This window comes from Carcharhinus amblyrhynchos, chromosome 3 (genome assembly GCF_965287045.1).
Source record: "Carcharhinus amblyrhynchos chromosome 3, sCarAmb.v2.hapA, whole genome shotgun sequence".
NCBI classification, from domain to species: Eukaryota; Metazoa; Chordata; class Chondrichthyes; order Carcharhiniformes; family Carcharhinidae; genus Carcharhinus; species Carcharhinus amblyrhynchos.
In genome coordinates this window covers 58,836,453-58,858,283 of record NC_137326.1, presented here as the reverse complement: position 1 = coordinate 58,858,283, position 21,831 = coordinate 58,836,453, and the positions used below count along the sequence as shown (strand labels likewise).

General features: G+C 43.1%; 1 protein-coding gene across 1 annotated transcript in view; it reads right to left on the bottom strand.

Annotated features, from left to right (window-relative positions):
• Window positions 1-21,831, bottom strand: part of dnah1 (dynein, axonemal, heavy chain 1) — a 537,372-nt gene that overhangs the window by 167,727 nt on the left and 347,814 nt on the right. The window contains exons 48-50 of the mRNA XM_080184401.1: window positions 16,116-16,346; window positions 13,152-13,348; window positions 2,516-2,651 (exon numbers count right to left, since the gene is read on the bottom strand). Coding sequence (XP_080040527.1) covers window positions 2,516-2,651; window positions 13,152-13,348; window positions 16,116-16,346 — 564 coding nt within the window. The remainder of the gene's footprint in view (window positions 1-2,515; window positions 2,652-13,151; window positions 13,349-16,115; window positions 16,347-21,831) is intronic.

Below are 21,831 nucleotides of genomic sequence, written 5' to 3'. Positions count from 1 at the left end.
GTCAGGGACATCTTGCATTTTCTGGAACATTATAATATATTTGCATATCATTAACAGACCCCTATGTTGAAAAATCCATCCATGGCTGTGTGATACTGCGAAGTGTTACTGGTCTCCGAAGGCACGTACCTGGTGAGCAATACTCCCAGGCAGGTTCAGGAGAAAACAGCACTCAGGAGGGTGAGGCTCATACCTGGGTTATGTGTTGGCATCGAGCTTGAACCCTCTGGACATAGCCTTTCACTGCCTGGGTAGTGCCAGCTTGATGGTAGGATAGTGCCATTGGGGTGCAGCTCAGTGAACTGGTTTGTTCATTGTGCGCTGGGGTGGCCTTTAAAAGTGGTACCTGGGATCACAGAGTGTCTAAGTTGATGGCAGGGTGGGTGAATCAGAGGCTGCGTGCCAACAATATGTCATGGGAACTGTGACTTTAACCTTTTCAAAAAACTGCACTACATGGCGGAGAGAGCTGCCGTTGCCATTGGTGGGTTCAATGCCACTTTTCCTGCCCATCATCAGCCTGTGCTGATATCGGGGAAAATCCTGGCCACTGGTACTATCAATGAGTTTCATGACTATCTACAGATAGCACAGAACCTGTGAAGACAGCTTTGTACACTCATCGCAAGTTTAGTCCAAAAATGCTTAAACGTATGGTTGGTGGCACTTTGGCCAGTGACCAATGAGGTCTGGTTATTTCTTGACTGCAAAAATTGATGTGTAGATACCAGCGGATGGGTGCTGAATGCTTCCTATTTAGCCTGGCTTAGCTGACAACCTTCTCCACAACAGACAGAAATTTCCTTTCAGGATACTCATTGGTGCCAATATGTATGTAGAGATAAAGAAAGCAACATCCTTTGCACAAAGACTCATGAAAATCCGAATACAAGGAAGAAATTTGAACATGAAGAGAAATGCCCACTAAACAGTAAAGTGACTTTTCTTCCTAGGTGCTTTGAATGATAGAGTTCAGCACTTAGCAACACAACATTTTCTGTTTTTATTTCAGATCTCCAGCATCTGTAGCATATTGCTTTTATCTAATAATGTAGCTTGGAAATTGCTTTGAGTGATGTTAATGGTATCACTGATAAGTAATTCTCCATTGTGGTAATGAGGTTGTAAAACTGTAAGGTATATTTATTAGTCACAAATAAGGCTTACATTAATACTGCAATAAAGTTATTGTGAAATTCCTCTAGTTTCCACAGCCCGGTGCCTGTTCCGGTCGGTGCACCTGACCAGCACATCTTTCAGAATGTGGGAGGAAACCGGAGCACCTGGAGGAAACCCACACAGACATGGGAGAACATGCAAACTCCACACAGACAGTGATCCAAGTTGGGAATCAAACCCAGGTCCCTGGCACCCCAGTACTAACCACTGTGCTACCATGCCGCCCCTGTCTATTTCAAATGATTAAATACCTCTGTAAAAACAATAGAATTTGTTAAGATTGTTCATAGCTATTTCCAGGCTTTTTTTCTAGTTATTTTATCTAAACACAAAGTGTTTGATATTAATTTTAACAAACAATGTGCACTATAGAGCAACAGACCACTTCATCTGAAGTTAAGCACCCTTGGGCATTCTATTATCTTAAAGCTGATATAAATTGCTGTTCATAGTAATTAACTCTGATTCAATGATACTTTTCCAGTTGCTGCTGCTGAATGGGAACAGGAACACGGCTCCCTTTCTATCCACCAGCGAATGTGTGGTTTCTTCCCCCACTGATGTCACGATTGCGTATCTGCTCTCCATCGTTGTCCAGATCCTGCTCCCTCCCACTGTCTACTGCCCAATGCTCCCCATCCACTTCCCATTTCCTCCCCCTTTTTTCAACTGCACCCTCCTGCTTCCCATTCAAGTGGAAGAGAGAAGTGAAGGGAATGTGTTGACTGGAAGGAACAGAGAGAAAAGGCAGCAGAAAATGGGAGGGAATGGCTTTAGGAGTAGCTGAGGAAGCAAGATGTGGGAGGGTGCAACAAGGGGAGTAGTGGCAGGAGGTGAAAAACAGGTGTCAGAGGAAGTGGCAAAGGCCGTAATAGAGAACGTGGGAAGTAGTAAGGAGAATGAGGGAAGTGAGATGCAACAGTGAAGTGGTGAAAAGAGCAGGAGTGAAAGGGAGGAAGTGGTGAAAAGTATGGGAGGAAGCACAAAGCAGGAATGATCAGCAAAAAGAGCAGAATGAAGTGGGAAATGAGAAAGCAGGTGAGAGTAGAAGGTAGTGAAAAGTGGGAGGGAGAATGCAAGAAGCATTAAAGAGCCGATTGCAGAGGACAGACAGTGCAGGAAGCGGACTATGAGGGTGGGAGGTAACGGGGGAGAGATGGAGTGAGAACAACATTGTGCGTTCTCTTCTCTCTTTGTTTGGTCCTCGCCATCTTTGATGTAAGCAGCTGCCTGGGACAAAGCTGTCAGTGACATCACGGGCACTGCAACAGTGAGCGTGGAGACTACACCTTCTGCAGTTATGGCTTCAGCAAATGCAGCCATTCCAGAAAGATACCTGTGTGTCTACAAAAAGGAAAGTGAGCTGTTGGTACTGTATTCCCGCTTTCATCAAAATCCTTTTGATGTCTTCTCTCCATTCTGCTGGTCCGTAATTTTTGGCAAGTTCAATTTGAAAACATTCAAATTCAGCCCTGGCAGAAAAAAAATGAAAATAAACAAAAATCACAACAAAAAACATCTTTTAAATTCTTACATTGACTAGTTAACTTTCAATTTATTTATTTATTATCCAATACTCCTGATGGCGAGGTAGTACAGAATTCTTAATGAGGCGCTTCATTTTAGCTTTACTATAATAAAAAGATTAGGTTAAGGTAATTATAAAGTGCCTTTTGAGAATTCACAATGTGTCTGGTATAAAATATGAAAAGGTATTATAATATGCAAAAGTATTATCAACTATATAAATTGACCAAGTATTAAGCTTAAACTGTATATATATGTGCATTTTGGCCAACTTTGAATGCAGCATGGTGGGAAACAGTGGTAAACGGGCCAAATTCTTTTAATACAATGGAGCATAGAAATGCAGCTTCTGTTATCTGTTTTTGAATATGCAAAAGGTAAGTTTAATAGGCCTGCTATTTAAAATTCATGATGTGGATATGCTGGTGTTGGACTGGGGTAAACACAGTAAAAAGTCTGACAACACCAGGTTTAAGTCCAACCGATTTATTTGATAGTAAACTCACTAGCTTTCGGGGTTAGTCCCTTCGTCAGGTGAATGGAGAGTTCTGGCCTCAGACAGAGCATATAAAGCACAGACAGTTTACAGATTACTGATTAGAATGTGAATCTTTACACCTAACCTGCTGTTCAAGTCTTAAAGTGGCTGACAATGTGAGTGGAAGGAGCACTGATCACAGGTTACAGAGATGTGTATTGTCTCCAGACAGTACAGTAAGTGAGGTTTTGCAAACCCAGGCAAGTCATGGGGGTTACAGATAGTGCGACATGAACCCAAGATCCTTGTTGAGACCATCCTCATATGTGCGGAACTTGGCGATCAGTCTCTGCTCAGCGACTCTGCATTCTTCACTTCAGTGGTCACGGGCATTCAGCCTCTGACCTTCGGGTAAGCATTCTCCAAGGCGGCCTTCAAGACACACGACAGCGCAGAGTCGCTGAGCAGAGACTGATAGCCAAGTTCCGCACACACGAGGATGGTCTCAACAAGGATCTTGGGTTCATGTCGCACTATCTGTAACCCCCGTGACTTGCCTGGGTTTGCAAAACCTCACTTACTGTACTGTCTCCTTAGAAAGGCGGAGAATGAGGGGAGATCTAATAGAGGTGTATAAGATTATGAAGGGTATAGATAAAGTGAACAGTGGTAAGCTTTTTCCTAGGTTGGATACAATAATTACGAGGGGCCACGGGCTTAGGGTGAGGGGGGCGAGGTATAATTCGGATGTTAGAGGGAGGTTTTTCACACACTGGGTGGTGGGGGGCTGGAATGCACTGCCAAGTGGGGTGGAGAAGGCAGGCACGCTAGGGTTGTTTAAGGCTTACTTAGACAGGCACATGAGTGGACTACAAATGGAGGGATACAGGAGACTTTTCTAAATAGAGATCAAGAGCCTTGGGACGTCCCTGGGAATCAATTGATTCCTATGGACCTTCCAACATATTACATGGCTCACTTGCTTTATTTCTGGGGTTTCCATAAATGTCTAAGTTTTGCACGTTTATTGATGTCTTTTCTTTTACTTCACAGGACATTCGGTCTGCCTTGTTGACCAACAAGGGGCATACACGCAGTGGGTCGTGCGAGGGCTGCTCTTGGATGTTGCTTCGAGAGTTGCCTAGTGCTTCACGTCGTTAGTATACGCTTAAACTGGACCATCTGACGGGCAGCATGACAGCTCAGTGACTATCACTGTTTGCTGTGCAGATACTTGGATTTGGGCCGGTGTCTGCGGGAGTTTGCACATTCTCCCTGGGATTGTGTGGGTTTCCTCCCACATCCCAAAAACGTGCTCTTAGGCTGATTGGTGTAACAAATTGTCCCTAAATTAGTCTTCCCTCAATCTGCCCCAATAGGTGTAGACAAAGATAATGGGTAGAGGAGGGCACTCAACTTTAAAATGGCGGTGTGGGCTCGTTGGGCCGAAGTGCCTGTTTCCCGTGCTGTGTTGTTCTTTGTTTGTTCTTTGTTAATACACATCTCTTTAACCTGTGATCAGTGCTCCTTCCACTCACATTGTTGGCCACTTTAAGACTTGAACAGCAGGTTAGGTGTAAAGATTCGCATTCTAATCAGTAATCTGTAAACTGTCTGTGCTTTATATGCTCTGTCTGAGGCCAGAACTCTCCATTCACCTGACGAAGGGACTAACCCCGAAAGCTAGTGAGTTTACTATCAAATAAATCAGTTGGACTTAAACCTGGTGTTGTCAGACTTTTTATTGTATTTAAAATTCATTCATGGGTAGCAAAGCTGGAGCAGTCTCTCAAGTTGATAAAGGAGGCCCCAATTCCAGTGAAAGAGTGACTCCGTGCACCAATTAAAAATCACAGATGTTAACGATGATCTTGGATACTGGTAATGATGTGGGTTAGGTTTCCTATGTAAAGGGGAAGGAACCTACATGGGCAATAAGCTAATAATCTCTCATTCCTGTTGACAGGTGTGTGGCCAAACAGGCCATCTAAAATGGCGATTTGTAAAGTACTCTGGGACAATTGGGCAAGAACTAAAATGACAGGCTGCAGTTTAAAGACCTAAGACAAACAGGCTGCAACCCTGATGAGTGAATAAACAGGATATGGGTCATCTCCAGGATGAAAAAGACTTTATGGTCACACTGGGTTGTTTCATCTTCAGGATGAAAGAGACTTTCTGATCACACTAAGTTGTGTACTAGACATAAGGTAACCGTGACCCCTTATTTAGGAGGGACGTATGTGACCTATGTGCCTCCAGCACCTACAGACATGGCAGTTGGGGACACACCCAGAGATCGGTGTGGTAGCACCTGATCGGACTCTTATCGATCGAGGGATCAAGTCCTGATCAATTGATTGGCAATGGCCAAAAGGGGCGTGAAACCAAATGGGGTATAAAGGGTGCTGCGCAACCAGGAATCTCTCTCTCTCTCTGACCCCACGAACAAGCTACAACAATAGTGAACATCGCCAGCGACGATCAGCACAAGGAGAGCCACCACACCCGAGAAGGAAGGAAGCAAGACCAGAGCCAGAGTGCCAGACCAGACCAAGGGACCAAACTACGCAGACGACTACTGAGACCAACGCACAGATAAAGGCCAATATCTACTTGGGTACTTGCCAGAAACGCAAAGTTAAGTCAAGGTCTTGTATTGGGCTTGAACTTTAGTATTTTCCTGTAAGATAACTTATTGTTGGTTGGGTGGGTGTGGGTTTAAATAAATATTGGTTGTACTAATAAGACATCCACTTGTAGTTATTTTGTCCACCGTATAAGGGTTAAACCAGACTGCGCGGCAGGCAACATTGGCATCCCTGGGTGGGTTCGATAAGAAGTAACTTTGTTGCTCCGATATCAAACCCCGCAGAATCTATATTGAACGGTTATTTAAAACTTAGAACTGACAGGTGTAAACTCCTTATTGGACAAATAACTGCTTTTGGGAAATTGTTTATTGTGCATGTATTGTTACTAACAAGGAGGATGGGGTAAACTCTGTAGGTTTGCATTGGAACCCGGAGGGATTAGGACTGGAACACTGCCCAAAGCTGTACCCGCAGTCCGATTGACTCCCTACCCCTTGTTGTTAAATATAGAATGGCAGGAAACAGTATAGAGACAGAGAAATGTCCCATCTGAGAAAAAAGAATCAGGGAATATATTAAGCAGAAAGGGTGGCCTTTATGGGCAGAATCTTGTGCCAATACTGAGACGGGACTGAGATCCCTAAGGCAGAAGTGTTGGGATGATCTAAGGAAAGTTCAGTTGAAAGTTGACATTCGGTTAGAGTTAAAGTTCAGTAAAGAGTTAATGAGTTGCAACTGTTTGTGTTTGAGTTGGCACTAGAAATGTTAAATAAATAGTTGAATTACTGTTCTTGTTTGTCTCATTAAACAGAAATGCTTGGGAAGTGTTTAAATTAATTACATATAACAGAATGGCATCCCTGACGGTTCTCAATAAGAAGTCAGTACTGTTACCTCAAGATTGAGCCTTTTATTTGGTAAGTGGTTTCTTAAGTGATCCAGGCATTTCATTTAATGCAACAAAACAATGACAAAACTAGTTGAAACTAGTTTAATCAAAGACCTATTGTTTGGTATTATTTTGGGAGTGGACTGATTCACGTTCCTGATATGCCAGGCGTAGGGGGAGTAGGAATTCATTTTTTTTTGGGTGAGCATTGTTCCTGGGCTAAGTGCCTGTCTTCCTTCCTTAGTTAGTCTAGTGAGATTTTGAAGTAAGGTTAGTCAAGGGGAAGGGTGAACTCTATTGTCGACCATGAGGCAAGGCTCAAACCTAACTCTGGAGTAGAGGGGGTGTATTCATCATACCTTTGATACCAACTGACTGAGAGGGACTGATTGATAAATTAGCAGACACTATACCCTTTCAGTCACTTCTTGTTCTCCTGGGACTACGCCTACAGAAATGGGTAGAATACTACAGTGAATTTTTGGATCTAAGATCCGTGAGTCAGAGATGTTTTAATGAGAGAAACAGAGATAAAGGGAAATGTTTGTTGAAACTGAGTAAACTTATTGTGATTATTAGTTTAGAAGAGTTACAGAGTGAGAAGTCAGAGAAAGTGAAGTTAAAAGAGGAGTTAGGAATTATGAAAGAGTTAGTTGAGAAGTTAAGAGAAGAAAATAAGCAATTTTGTGGAAAAGGAAATAAGCAGGGACAAAACGATGAGGTAAATATATTGTCTATGTGTCAGCTTAAAGCATATCAAATTAGTGAAGAGAATCCAAGTTCTGATTACTTCAAGTTCTAGCAGGAGATTAATCAATTAAAATCTCAAGTTGTCAATACAGATAAAGATGTTGTCTATATTTGAGACAGTTGAATCTGAGGGAGATGGTGTTTATGGATTGGGTTGTGGATGGTATCTGGAAAAGAATGCCCATTTTGCATGTGGCATTGACTGGGGACCCCCATCTCCTTCTCCAGAGGCACCTGATCCCACAGTAAGTTTAGAATTTGCCCCTGGTCTGATGAATTCTGTGACTATTCGTTGCAAGGAAGGCATGGAATTACCAGGAGATGTTGTTGATTGAGAGAGAATGAATGTTTCAAAGAATCTCAACACTGCATATAGTTCTGAATGCAGACTTAACCGTCCCCATCAATGGATAGTCTTGTGTTATTAGAAAATGTTATGCCCATGAACCCCATTAAAACAGACCATGTGGGGTAAGGAGCTTACACCCTCACTAACATCACAAAGAACCCAAGTTGTCCTTTTTTTAAAAGGAGGGAGTGTGCAGTGTGTGTTACAGAATTTTGAGAGAAAGAAAGTATGTTCTTTCAAGTTACTAGGGAAATATTATAAATTAATTGGCAAGATGGAAAGTTGATTAGAGAAAATCTAAGGTTGAGCTAATAATTTGAGTAGTTTTTGTATTTCAGTGTGTTTGTGTGGTCTGCTTGCTGTTGAATGTAGGTGATTGTTGTTGTATTAGTTTGTTCAGTTCAATATATGTAAATGCTAATAAGTTGGGAGTTAATTTTTCTGAAAAGTTAAGGGCTCTGGAGAGTGTCAATGACTTTACAACAGATGACAGGATTTTTCCAAGTATTTAGTTATTTGGGGTTACAGGAGTTAAAATGCTTAAAAGAGGAACAAATAAACCATTTGTGCATATCATGTTATTCATAAATAAAATTGGTAAAGTAGACAGAATGGCGGAGAAGTTTCCTCTATAATTTGTTAAACTGGTAGAAAATCATTTGTATTACTTCTAACTTGTACTTTGGTTATGTTGTGTTAATTGGGTCATAAAAGGAACATAACGTGTATGCTGGAAGGAGATAGATTTTGAGCTGTGACTGCGGAAGTTTAAATCTAAAATGGTAACTGTGACAAAAGGTGTTTATTATGCAAATTTGGATCATTTTCAAATGACAAATACCTTGGAGAGTTAAACCTACCTCTTCAGCACTTCTGGCGCATGACCTTCCAAAATCCAAATTTAAATGTTATTTCCCTTTTGCATTTGTATCAATGATTTATTATTGACCTGTGCATAACTCTGAACCTAAAATGAATATGTGATTGCTTGTATTTGTGAGTAACTAGTTTATTGCAATAATGGGGTTTAAAATATGTGGTTATTTGTATTTGTAGAGAGTGTTGTTGTCTGTAGCTTCTGGGATATATTGTGGGAATGTATTGTCACAGTGCATGCCAATGCCTGGGCCTTACTTGACTGTTGAGTGACTAGGGAATTCCTGACAGATTCTGGTCCTGAGTTTGTAATCCATCACATTTCGTGTTCAGAATCAAAGTGGGGATTGTGGCCAAACGGGCCATTAAAAATGGCAATTTGTAAACACTCTGCGACAATTGGGCAAAAACTAAAATAACTTATTGTTGGTTGGGTGGGTAATTATTGATGGTGTGGGTTTAAATAAATATTGGTTGTACTAATAAGACGTCTACTTTTAGTTATTTGTCCACCGTATAAGAGTTAATACAGACTATGCGGCAGGCAACAGGTGGAATGTTATTGGCTGAGTTGAATATTGGACCCTCCAGTCTGATTGACAAGACTGGGTGGGATATTGAAATGTTCAGAACAATGTAATAATTTTACCTTAATATTAGCTCAGAGAGGACAGTCAACCCTCATTGACTGTGTCTCTCTTCTGATGCATGCATTATCAAATAAATTCCTTTTTGTTCTTTAACTATATACTATCTTTTGCAGTCTGTGTATTGGTTGACTGAGGTTCAACAAGTACAGAGCACCACAAGGAAAACCTCAGAAAATTCCTCTTACAACACCTAACTTGTTGAGAGCATCTTGTGACATCTGATCTCATGCTTCTGCCTCAGAAAAACATTCACACACATATTCAAGAAAGAGTTAAGTAATAACGTTAATATGGTACTAGCCATCTCAACAGTATTATATTGAAACTAAAAAGCTATCATTGTAATATAATTTTTTCATTACTAGCCCTGTTGCCTCAGTGGTGTTTTGCTTTGTCTCTTTGTTCAAAGGCAATAAGGCAAAAACCATGAATCTCACATCTGCTGAACTCAACACTGGAGTTCAACAATTTCAGATCAGAACCACTGCCCCCATTTTTTCAGGTGGGAGCTCTTGGTGATGATTCTGCAATTCTCATTTGTTTCTTTATTTGCTCCATTAACATTCTTTTGCTTTGCACCATCATCCCCTTTTATTATTTAGTCTCCTTCCATCCTAGTGCTGATCTTCTATTTTGTCCATTCTCCACGTTGCCCTTTTCTCAGCCTGTATACTTGATTCATAATTGTTACATCCCTAATTTATTCCAGTTCTGACAAAAGATTATTAACCTGAAATGTTAACTTTCTCTCTCCACAAACGTTGCCCAATCTACTGAGCCTTTTAGTATTTTCAGTTTTTACTTCAGATTTCCAGTAGGTGCACTATTTTGATTTTTAGTCAAATATACAAGTGACAGCCCATTTTCTCAATTCATTCTACATTTTGCCATTAAATGTCATCAACATAATTTGGCTCATTCTTAGAATAGGTAGCTGGTTGTATTGTTCAGAGTGTAACTACTACTAACAATGTAACACAAATCTTTTCATTATGGCCTGGATTTTGTGGGCAACGAGGTCTTGCTCAATGAGGCAGAACAAATGGGAGCCTGACAGCTGTCCAGTATCGGCAGCACCACTGGGAGGGGTGGCCCTGCTAGTTCTACAGAGAGGCCTAATGTTATGATCACCGTTGAATCCTAAGAGGTAAGTATAGAAAGGATGGGAGGTTGTGGGGCAAGGATTAGAAACAAAGGTTGAGGGTGGCTTCCTCCATGGTTTGTCTTCCTGATGCCAGAATCTCGACCAGGCTACAGTGCCTGTGAGTGAAGGACCGTCTTTTTAGGTCATTGGCAAACCCTACTTGGTTGCCTCCCTAGATGGTGAATCCCTTGTGTCATTAGCTGAATACCAGCAGCGGCTGGAAGAGGCCCTTAAGGGTGTCATTGACTGCCGGGTGAGAACGAGCCCACAACCTTCCCTACCCAAAGTTGATAGGAAGGAGGCAGGAGAGCGGGAGGATCTCTACTCTGCACCATCCCAGTTAATCAAATGCCCCCGCCAGCCCAACTATGAAATTATCTGCTGAAGATGTGCTAAATTCTGTCCTAAGAGTCATGCTCCTTCACTTACTTTCTCATAAGAACATAAGAAATAGGAGCAGGAGCAGGCCATCTAGCCCCTCGAGCCTGCCCCGCCATTCAATAAGATCATGGCTGATCTGTCGTGGCTCAGTTCCACATTCCCGCCCTCTCCCCATAACCCTTAATCACCTTGCCTATCAAAAACCTATCAACCCGCGTCTTAAAAATATTGAGCGAGGCAGCCTCCACCACTTCAACAGGCAGAGAATTCCAGAGATTCACCACCCTTTGAGTGAAGAAGTTCCTCCTCAACTCCGTTCTAAACCACCCCCCCTTTATCTTGAGGCTGTGCCCTCTAGTCCTACTGTCCTTTCTGAGCGGGAAGAGCCTCTCCACCTCTATCCTATCCATCCCATTCAACGTCTAATACGTCTCAATGAGATCTCCCCTCATTCTTCTAAACTCTAACGAGTACAAGCCTAGTTTATTCAGCCTCTCCTCATAGCTCAACCCCCTCAACTCCGGAATCAGCCTAGTAAACCTCCTCTGCACTCCCTCCAAGGCCAAAATATCCTTGCGTAAGTGCGGCGACCAAAACTGCACACAGTACTCCAGCTGCGGCCTCACCAGTGCCCTATACAGCTGCAGCAAGACCTCCCTACTTTTATATTCAATCCCCCTCGCTATGAAGGCCAGCATCCCATTCGCCTTCCTGACCACCTGCTGCACCTGCAGGCTGGATTTTTGCGACTCATGCACAAGGACCCCGAGGTCCCTCTGCACCGTTGCATGCTGCAGTTTTTCGCCACGTAATAGTCCTTCCTACCATTATTCCTACCAAAGTGGACAACCTCACATTTGCCAACATTAAATTCCATTTGTCAGCTCCTGGCCCATTCGCCCAGCCTACCTAGATCCTACTGCAGACTCTCCACACCCTCCGCACAATTTGCCGTTCCACCAATCTTGGTGTCATCAGCAAATTTCGACACCATACACTCGGTTCCCTCCTCCAGATCATCTATATAAATGGTAAATAGCTGAGGCCCCAGCACCGACCCCTGGGGCACTCCACTAGTCACCAACCTCCAATCTGCATAGCACCCATTGACCCCCACTCTCTGCCTCCTATTTGACAGCCAATCCTCTATCCACGCTAACACCCTACCCCCAACTCCATGCCCCCTGACCTCTTGTGAGGCACCTTGTCAAACGCCTTCTGAAAATCAAGAAACACCACATCCACCGGCTCTCCTCTATCCACCGCCCTAGACACATCCTCATAGAACTCCAATAAATTCGTCAGACACGACCTCCCCTTAATGAAACCGTGCTGCGTCTGCTCTACCAAACAATTCTCCTCAAGATGCCTCGCTATTTTCTCCTTGATCACGGATTCTAACATTTTTCCTACAACAGACATTAAACTAACCAGCCTATAATTCCCCGCCTTTTGCCTGCCACCCTTCTTAAACAACAGCGTAACATTAGCCGTTTTCCAATCTTCCGGCACTTCCCTGGAATCCAGCGACATTTGGAAAATAATCACCAACGCATCCACTATCACCTCCGCCATTTCTTTCAGAACCCTTGGATGCATTCCATCCGGTCCTGGGGACTTGTCCACAATCAGTCCCTCCAGTTTGTCGAGCACCGCCTCTCTAGTAACAATAATGTCATTCAGGCCCTCCACTCCTACCATCTTTCCATCACTAACACCCGGCAAATTTTTCACGTCCTCCTCCGTGAAGACCGAAACAAAAAAATTATTCAGGGCCTCAGCCATTTCCCCATCCCCTACCACTAAGTCCCCCCTCTCATCCTCTAAGGGTCCAATGTTCACCCTAGCCAGCCTCTTCCTTTTTATGTATTTATAAAAACTCTTGCTATCCTTTTTTATATTAAGCGCTAGCCCAGCTTCATAGTTTATCCTACCCTTCTTTATCAACTTCTTTGTCATTCTTTGTTGACATTTAAACCTCTCTCAGTTTAAAAACATGTCCCACATTGATATTCTTGTGGAATGATACCGCCCAGTTAATGCAAAATAATGGAATCCAATAACATAAAAACACTGAGTCTGAAAAAAAATCATACAAACTTGAAAGCTTAACTCTGTTTCTCTTTGCACAGAATCTGCCAGTTTTTTTTTACTTTCAGATTTCCAGCACCAGCAGCATTTTGCTTTTATTATTAAATGGACAATCCAAATTGGTTTCTAAAAGCTGCAACTCTACACAAAGCCACAGAAGTGTAACTTCACCACATACTTGTTCAGAGAAATTACATAAAAGAACAAGGCTTATGCTATTGCACAGATGTAACCCTTACTTACATATGTGATGCTAATCTTGTAAGGGACTGTCGCCCACTGCCCCCAACTCCCAGGAGCAGAGCATTGCCCATCGGTTGCCGGAGAATTCTGCTGATTCTACAGATATGTTGGATGGCATCCATGAAGAGAACGAGCCTTAACTTGCTGGTGCTGGTCTGATTGAAGTCATCCATGTATTCCTCAATAACGCGCACCATCTAGAAGGAAGAAAGAAGAAATACTACTTGATTACACTGTGCCTTCTTTAGTGTAAGGATTAGATAAGAGGTATGTTGAGTGATTGAGCACCGATGCCTACAACAGATACAGGCAGTATATTGCCTTGAAATAATGTGGAATCAGTTCAGCTGTAGCTTGTGGCATCCTCAAGTCAGGAGGTGCAGGAAGACACCAAGTTCAACTAGGTCCATAGAGGTAATTGATCCTTTTCTCTTCAAGGAAGCTCATTGAGTCTTCAGGCAGGTCTAGAGACCTTCCAAGTACTTCTTGGGCATCAGTCAAAAGGGACTGCTTTCAAATAAAATCAAATTACTGCGGATGTTGGAATCTGAAACCAAAAGAGAAAACACTGGAAAATCTCAGCAAGTCTGGCAGCATCTGTAAGGATAGAAAAGAGCTGACATTGAGGGTCCAGATGACCCTTTGTCAAAGCTAAAATGCATTGAAAGTGGGAGATATTTATACTGCAGGGGGAGAGAATAAAAGATGAGTCATAGCCCTCGAAACTAGGGGAAAAGACTACTAATGACTGTCTGCAGAGAGAATATGTGAATGGAGAAACAACAGAGAAGCTGTAAGCTGTAACACATGGAGATGTTGGGAGGGAAACGGACAGGGACGCAGGGCCGCAAGAAGGTCAATGACCTCATTGGGCAGCAAGGGTGAGCGCTTAATCCCATTTTGCAACTTTCCCCAAATCGCCCCCACATCCTCCCATCCCTAGCACTGTGCATGCTTTCACCCCTGACCCCCAAGTATCTCCTTCCTACCCCCCTCCCCCAAGAGTGGCACTGCGCTTGCCCTCTTAGGGCCATCACCTGATACTCTGCAGGAGTCAGGCCATCATCTCATGGCTCTTTCTGTCTCCACCGGAGAAGACCAACCATAACACCAAAGAGAGGGTAAGACAGGGTTCTCAACCCCTTTGAAGAGCAGGTGCTGGATCTGTCCAGGGAAGGAAGGATGTGAACTGTCAGTGACAGCATAATTGGGCTGGAGTCGAGAAGTGAACTCCTGTCAATCCTCCTGTTAATTTGAGGCAACTTCTCGGGGGCATGGGTTTTGGGTGTGAGGGGCAAGGTTTAAATGAGTTGTACAATGCACAGAGAGGGTGGCGAGTTCCTGCAACTCGCTGCCGGGGGAAGTTGTGGAGGCAGATACGAGAGTGACCTTTAAGGAGCATCTTTACAGCTGCATAAATGGGAATGGGAATAGAGACATATGGTCAGAAGGGTAGGGCGTTACAATTCAGGTGGGCAGTCTGTTCGCTGCAGGCTTGGAGGGCAAAAGGGCCTGTTTCTGTGATGTAATCTTTTTTGTGCTTTGTTCTGTGTCCAATGGAGAAATGTGAATCAAGTTTTTTGCATCCCCGATTCCTCTCCCTCCCTTGCACTTTGCCTTGTCTCCTGTGTTGCAGGGGCAGATCTGGATGCCCCGGGGCCATCGGCATTGTAGCCCCCACTGCGGCTCCCTCCCGTCACGCTCCAGACAGCTTGGACGAATCCTCTGAGGAAGCAGATGAAGGGACCTCAGAGGGTGGCAACTTTTTGGCATTAACTTCCACCTCACAACTCACCATCCCAGATACAGACATGTCAGTGGGTCCAGTTATTGGTGAGGCTTCTGGATCACTCTCTGGTAAGAACGACATATCTGATGATATACATTGGGTGGAGGAGGGAATGTCTGAGGCCTCTGGCATGCACAGGCCTGCTGGAGGCGAGGACTCAGCTAACCTCAGGCTAGATGCTGGGCCTCTGAGATCATTTCTCTCTCAGCTGCTGGAGATGACAGAGCCAGGGGATGCAAGAGGGACTGACAGCCACACTGGACTGACTGCGAGGCTGTTGGGAGGAGTCCCAAACCTTTCATATACACCAGCTGTTGCCTGTCTTGTATGGTTCCCAGGCCAACACTGCAAGGGTGGTGTCTGCAGTGGAAAGCCTTAGCTGCACTAAGACGGCACAGATGAAAGGCTGCACTAGTTAGAGAGATCTTTAAGCAATGGCTGCGAACCCTGCAACCTGTGCATCCTGCTGGGCCTGGTTCAGGTTAAATTTAATGTACCGCCCAACCCAGACATTCAGGGCTTTTGTGGCCTGCTTGTCACAGGTGTGCACAGTTGACTGGGAAATGCCACATACATCTCCGCTAGGGGTCTGGAAGGAGCAGTGCTGCATATAAGTTCAGAGCGGCGGTCAATTTGACAACCACTAAGAGCCCATCAAGTCAATTGAAATGCATTCAAATACAACTAAATGGTCATTGTGATCGTTTTGGGCACAGTCCCAATTGTGGACATTTTGGGGCCACGGTAAAGGGGGAACTTGCGTGGAGGTAGTCGCGGATCACGTTACTCACCCCACACCCAGCTTTACTAAGTTTTTGCATCCAAAAACGGGCACAACTCAATGGTAAAAAGGGGCCGACGTGTCTAGTAGTTGACACTCACAATCTAGACTCAAAAAATGTAATTATTCTGTGTAGAACTGGTCTTGGTAATCTTGAGGCTGGTTTGTAAGGAAATCACGACAATCATTAAATCATTAAAACTGAAAACAGTGGAGCTTGAGACAAATTTTCCTGATGTAGTTAAATTGCAGTACTAATGTTATGACATGCTGCCTTATTTAACAGGGATAACACAGCATTGTACTTGCTTCTAGGCAGAGTTAACTTGGCTTATACCAGTTGACACTGCAAAAGCAGACTGCAGGATTAGTTAAATACAAAGTACCAATTCACCTTTTCCATGTTGTCAATAAACTGATAGATTCTGTTATCTGATCCAATAGCCATGAAATCCCCATAAAGAACGGGTATTTGTGGAGCAACTTCCTCAAAACTTGTGCCCAGTTCTAATAGCTTGCTATGTACCAGCCTTTCAAACCAGTTGCGATCATCATCATTCACGAGCCGGTCTTTGAACACACGGCAGCTTTCATGGTACCAGAGTCTCAGCAACAGAACTTTAGTCTAAAACAAGAAAATTAACTGATAAGTTTAGGCAGAGCACAGGACATGCCCTAATCACACAGTGAACTTCAATAAATTAAAGATTTCTTAAGAAAATTAAAAATTTTTCTGTCAAATTGTATTTATTATGCCCATTGGTAAATTAAGGTAGTTTAAATTATAATATTTTGCATATGTAAGGCACTGATTTTTATGGATCTTCTGGGCTAGCTCAATTACTGGGTAGTAGGCATAATGTGAACTACAAACACAATAGATCCATCTATCTCCCGGATGTCAAGCTTGCCCTAAGTGCCACCCTCACTTGACCACTTAGAATCAGAGGATTGCCCAATTGAAATAAATACTGGGGGCACCCATGCCACTATGGGTACACCTCAGGCTCCCCTGGAACAGAGAAGACATGAAAAGCCATGTTGTGTTTCCTTGGTAGGCATGGAGTTCTAAGTGGTTCTTATTTACACCAGTCAGAAGACTGATATACTTTCTCCCTCCTTATGTACTGGCTATCTGGTACAATGATGTAGAGATGCCAGCGTTGCATTGGGGTAAACACAGTAAGAAGTCTCATAACACCAGGTTAAAGTCCAACAGGTTTATTTGGTAGCAAAAGCCACTGGCTTTCGGAGCGCTTGCTGCTCCTTCGTCAAGTGAGTGAACAGAATTCCCACTCACCTGATGAAGGAGCAGCAAGCACTCTGAAAGCTAATGGCTTTTGCTACCAAATAAGCCTGTTGGACTTTGGCCTGATATTGTGAGACTTCTTACTGTCTGGTGTAACCCAGGTAAAGATCCAGGAAATTCTTGGTTCAATCAACTATCATCCCTGGAAACATTCCCTTTGATGTCATGGACAGAGGTTTTAATGCAATTATTTTGGGGTGGGGAATAGATTTGCACTGTGAGGTACATGAAATCCCAACTGTATTTTGGAGAACAAATCTTATGGTATCATAAGCTTCATTGCACCTGCATTTTACATCTGTTCATGGTTGGCATATGGGTGACTTGAACCGTGGTAGCTGTGAATAGCCTTCGTCTCCCTGGAATCACCCTTCTACTCTATATTTCCATTCAAATAACAATGCCTCAGAAATAAGAAATAAGAACTAGGAGCAGGAGTAGGCCATTTGGCCCTTCGAGCCTGCTCCACCATTCAATAAGATCATGGCTGGTCTTTTCATGGACTCAGCTTCACTTAGCCCCCTGCACACCAAAACTTTAATTCCTTTACTGTTCAAAAATTTATCTATCTTTGCTTTAAAAACATTCAGTGAGGTAGTCTCAACTGCTTCACTGGGCAAGGTGTTCCACAGATTCACAACCCTTGGGTGAAGAAGTTCCTCCTCAACTCAGTTCTAAATCTGCTCCCCCTTATTTTGATGCTATACCCCTTACTTCTGGTTTCACCCGTCAGTGGAAACAACACACCTGCTTCTATCTTATCTGTTCCCTTCATAATTTTGTTTGTATAAGATCTCCCCTCATTCTTTTAAATTCCAATGAGTATAGTCACAGTTGATTTAGTCTTTCCTCAGGAGCCAACCCTCTCAACTCTGAAATCAACTTAGTGAATTTCCTCTGCATCCCCTCAAGTGCCAATATATCCTTTCTCAAGTAACAAGATTAAAACTGTACACAGTACTCCAGGTATGTCCTCATCACACCTTATACAGTTGCAACATAATCTCCTTGTTTTACACTCCATTCCTTTAGCAATGAAAAACAAAATTCCATTGCCTTCTTAATACCTGCTGCACCTGCAAACCAACTTTTAGTGATTCAGTAGATGCAGTGGACAGAACTTTCTCATTTTTTGACTTAGTGTCAACTCAGGTGGGAAAAGCAGGGTATAGTCATTGGCTCTACTCAACTGTCTAAGGCTCTACTGCCTGCTTTTCCTGTCTTAGTCAAAAAAGTTAGGAAGGCAGGTCCCAAAACTTCACACAGCAGAGCATGCTCATTCAGAGCTATCTTGGATCTTGACAGATTGGAAGCTGTTTTCATAGTGCAAATAGATAACGATAGAATAAAAACCTTCCCACCTTATGGACATGAAAATGCTGGCGTACGCCTTCTCCCCCAGCACTGCTTCCCCAGGAGCAGTTTCCTGCATGATCCTTTGCCTCTGAGGGACTGTCTTTACCTGTGCACTCCTGGCAGGCTCTGTTTGCCAAGTCCTGTTGTAAGCTCTGCTGATCTACAACATGCCCGGGGGTGGAGGCTATCCCTATGTGGGGGGTTAATACAGTGAGGTCATTAAGTATATATTAATGTATGTTAATAGGGATCTTTCACAATGGCACTCCCATTGAATTATTGGTGACAAGCTGGGAAATCTCAATGGGAAATCCTGCCAACATGAAAGCTGTTTTGGGACTCCTGTTGGATATTCCGCCTCCCCTGGCCTTCTTTTCTCTCAAAAGCATGGGCAGAAACCACCATCCAACTCCCCACTTCCTCTGGATTTCCAAAAGGGATCTTAAGGTGCCACACAAAAGGTCAGCACTCATGAAGTTAGGGGTAACATCGATACAGGATATTGGTTAACAGACAGAAAGCAAAAACTAGGGATAGGCAGGGCATTTCAAGTTGAGTGTCACAAGGTTCAAGAGCTTGGTGCCTCAGGAGGATTGCTAGAGGATACAGCGGAATATTGGGCAGAGAAATGAAAATGGAATTTAATTTGGACAAATGTGAGGTGATGCATTTTGGAAGGTCTAATGCAGGAGGGAAGTATATGGCAGAACTCTTTGAAGCATTAACATAGAGAGATCTAGGCGTAGAGGTTCATAGTTCCCTGAAAGTGGCAACACAAGTGGATAATGGGTCAAGGCGGCGTATGGCATGCTTACCTTCATTGGCCACAGCATAGAGTATAAAAATTAGCAAGATGTGGTACAGTTGTGTAGAAACTTAGTTAGGCTATCTTTGGAATATTGCGTACTGTTCTGGTTGTCACACTACCAGAAGGATGAGGAGGCTTTCGAGAAGGTACAGAAAAGATTTACCAGGACGTTGCCTGGTTTGGAGGGTACTAGCTATGAGGAGAGATTGGGCAAAACTTAGTTTGTTTTCATTTGAACATCAGAGGCTGAGAGGCGAACTGATAGAAGAGTACCAAATTATGAGAGAAATGGATAAAGTGGATAATCAGAATCTTTTTCCAAGGGTAGTAGTGTCAATTACTAGGGGACATAGGTATTGAATAAAATGTGAAAGATTAAAGGAGATGTGAGAGGAGAGTTTTTTTTTACAGAGTGGTGAGTGTCTAGAATGAGCTGCCAGAGGAGGTGGTAGAAGCAGATACAATAGTAACGTTTAAGAGGCATCTTGACAGATACAGGAATATCCAGTGAATAGACTATCCGTGCAGAGGCAAAAGATCTTTAGTTTAGAAAGGCAACATATCAACACAGGCTTGGTGGGCCAAAGGGCATGTTCCTGTGCTATATTATTCTTTGTTATTAACCCGCCCCTCGCCAGATATTGACCCCCTGCCATCACGTTGGTGTGGCTTACAACATGTGAACCTGCTGTGGGGGTTCTCCTTAGGGACGCAAAGATAAGTATAGCCGCCAGGGGAGAGGAATATGGCCTGACAGCGGCCTGGCACTGCCCTCTGGCACTGTCCCTTGCCATAGGTTGAGACTGCCAGGCTGGCACCATGCCAAAGGGCAGGCTCAGTGAGAGCCTCATGGGGGCCGGGGAATTCATCAAGTGGCCGAGACCAATGATGGGGTGGGGGGAATGGATGGGGCTATAATTGTTTCTTTCGTGTGTGTGAGTCTGTGTGTGTGTGAGGGGGAGAGAGAGAGGAGGGAAGGACGGGGGGAGATAGAGAAATGCTAATGCCAATTGGGCTGGGAAGGAGATCCCCTGAGACATCAATGATGGGCAGGGGGAGGCGGGGAGGTGGTTTCTCAGGTTAGGATTGGGGTGCCCTTTAAAGATGTGCAACTGGGTTTTACCAGCATGTTGAGGCCACCCTTCCCTGTATGACAATGTGAAACACTCTCCCTTGATTTTTTTGGCAGCGTCGTAAGGTCTAGAAAGAAACCCAAGGTGTTTCTGCCATAAACAACACTCTGCCATTTTTGGTAAGATTTAACCTTATGTTTTCTAATTTGGCATGAGAGGAAAACAGAAATTGACCAGTGGTGTACTGCATTTCTGAAATTCCTGTTCATTTTTCACTTGGTTGCCACCGGTATTACATTCTATACCAACAGCAATATCTGGGTTATAAGAACAAAGTTAAAGAAAAAAAGGTTGAAGTGCTGTTTAGACGACCTAGTAGCTCCATTGAAAGCACTAATTCTAAGGGCATTATCCTTTTGTCAACTAAATCAGAAAGTTAGAAATTGCCCAAAGGGATTAATTTATTCACTAAGATTTGAACACAGTAGTGCAGTAATTATGTTAGTGGACTAGTAATTCAGTTGCCATGAATTTAAATGTCACCATGGCAGTTTAAGAATTTGAATGTGGTTTAAAAATATCTAGAAATAAAAAGCAGTTATCAATGAAAGTAACCATGAAGGTATTGGACTGTGTTCATGAATGTGGTCTAGGTAAGGTAGCTGGCTGTCGTTATGCATTCTGGCCTACATATGATTCCAGTTCCTTGCCAATCAAGCTGACTCTTAACGGACCTATAAAGTGGCCTTGTAAGATACTTAGTTGTATCAAATGGACTGCAGTAGTTGAAGAAGAAACCCCACTACCAACTTCTGCAAACAGGATTGGGCAATAAATGTCAGTTTTGCCAATGAGGAAGGTATCACAAGAATTAATATTAAAAATAAATTTTTCATAGAGATTTGAGATTTGAAACCTGAATGAGCCAAGTACAGGAGGTAAGAAAGGGTTGATCTTTAGAGTGTAATGTAGTTGGGAAGAGTAATTGTAGATTGGGAGGTAGGAAGTTAGAAATTGGTATTTGTAAAAACGGTGAAATTGTTAAATTGTGAGGAGGGAAAACATTGCATAGTCCCCTTAAAAGGTGGTGCTTTTTCTGTGCTTAGAGATTTTAAAAAACGTCAGTACATAGAGAGCCCCAAACTGAAATATTACTATTGAAAGACAAAGCAGCAATCTTTACCAAGACAACAGGCTTTTGAATTTAGCTATTCAATTTGTATCAGGCATTTGGATACCAAAAGCTTATTTAATTTAAATCTGATGATTTTGACAACCTAGGGCCAATCTTATTGTGGGAAATATTGATATGTCATCACAGGTATAAAAAAAGGGGGCAGTGCAATAAAGAGCAACTGCCACCTGCCAAAGTTATCAGATCTCAACTCTTTCCTGAGAGAGGATCGATGGCTCTCATAGCTTCATCTATGTCTTAGAGAAGGCACCATTTAGATAACGAAGGTACCAAAGAAGAAAGAAGTTCCAGATAGAAGAATCAACAGAGAAAGCCCAGAATATTCTGAAAGACACAAAACTTGGTTGTAATTTAGAGAGTGACTAAATT